We start from the raw sequence: 1,208 nt of genomic DNA on the forward strand, positions 1-1,208 counted from the left end.
CCAGCGTGCAGGAGCTAGCGTGCTATGCGCGCGCATGCGTGTGTGTGTGTGTGTGTGTGCGCGCGCGCGCGCATCCAGACACGGGCGTGCACACGCTCAGCTGCGGCCGCCCCCCGCCGCGTGGCTGCAGCCCAGGCCACCACTTGCAGGGCGCCCTTCATCTGCCTCGTCCCAGACCCGCGCCAAGCGGCGGGACCCACCAGCGCGCGACGGGCAGGCTGAAGCCGCGGGCGGTCATGTAATCAATGAGGTCTGCCCTCCCAGCCAGCGGCAGCGGCAGCCGCTGCAGCGCCGCTATGAGCTCCCCCGGGCGGTCCGCCGCGCCGTCCACGCCGCCGCCGGCGCGGACCTCCCCCGGCAAGGCGTCCAGCACCCACACCTGCACCGGCCGCGGCAGCCGCGCGCCGCCGCCGCCGCCGAACTGGCGCGCCATTGACATGACGACCTTGCCGCCGAAGGAGTGGCCGATCAGCATGTGCGGGAACACGCGGCGGGCCCGCAGCAGCTCGAGAATGTCGCGCGCCGCCGCGTCGACGCTGTGCGGCCCCGGCGCCGGCGCGCCGCCGGCGGCGGCGGCGCTCTCGCCATGGCAGCGTAGGTCGACCAGGAGCACCTGCCACGCGGGGAAGCCCTGGCCGTACGCGGCGGGAGGACGGCGACAGAGGGCTGGGGGATGCCTGGATGAGTATTGGAAGCGTTTCGTCGCAGTCCAGGGGCGCCGCCGGCGTGGGAAAGCGGGCCGCGGTGGTGGCCGGGCAGCCCCCGCCGTCGTCACCCATCTCTTTGCAAATCGAACGCCGTTTGGAGACGCGCCCCCAACACTCGATTGCCAGACACCGGGCCCTGATTGCGAGCGTTCCCAATCCGGCGTGCCCGCCGGCCATTGGCTGCCGGCCTACTTCTGCCCTCCTGGCCCCTGGCACCGCCCTCACCTCCACGATCATCCGGGCAAAGCCCTGCAAGTTGCGGCGGGACCCCAGTATCCCGTGCACCAACACCACCGTGGGCACAGCACTGCTGGTGGGCGTCCCCGTCTCGCTGAAGCGCGCCAGATTGCCCTGCACCAGCTCACACGCCTGCGGCAGCGGGGCGGGCGAAGGGCGCGCTCGATGGGGCGGGGAACGCTGGGGGCAGCTCCGGCACGCCTGTGTGCCCGCGTCAGCTGCGGCTGGGGGCCGGATGGCTGGTAGGGCCCTTTAGCGCGGGCG

The 1,208-nt window shown here is 73.3% G+C and overlaps 1 protein-coding gene across 1 annotated transcript; it reads right to left on the reverse strand.

Moving 5' to 3' along the window:
* Window positions 1-96: 96 nt before the first annotated feature.
* MNEG_6543 (hypothetical protein) lies at window positions 97-944 on the reverse strand (the record flags this gene model as incomplete). Its single annotated transcript, XM_014044979.1, has 3 exons — window positions 97-124; window positions 201-631; window positions 933-944. 3 exons carry the CDS (start codon window positions 942-944, stop codon window positions 97-99), a joined length of 471 nt encoding a protein of 156 aa, XP_013900433.1.
* Window positions 945-1,208: the final 264 nt, after the last annotated feature.

Source organism: Monoraphidium neglectum (assembly GCF_000611645.1).
Source record: "Monoraphidium neglectum strain SAG 48.87 unplaced genomic scaffold scaffold01072, whole genome shotgun sequence".
Classification (NCBI taxonomy): domain Eukaryota; kingdom Viridiplantae; phylum Chlorophyta; class Chlorophyceae; order Sphaeropleales; family Selenastraceae; genus Monoraphidium; species Monoraphidium neglectum.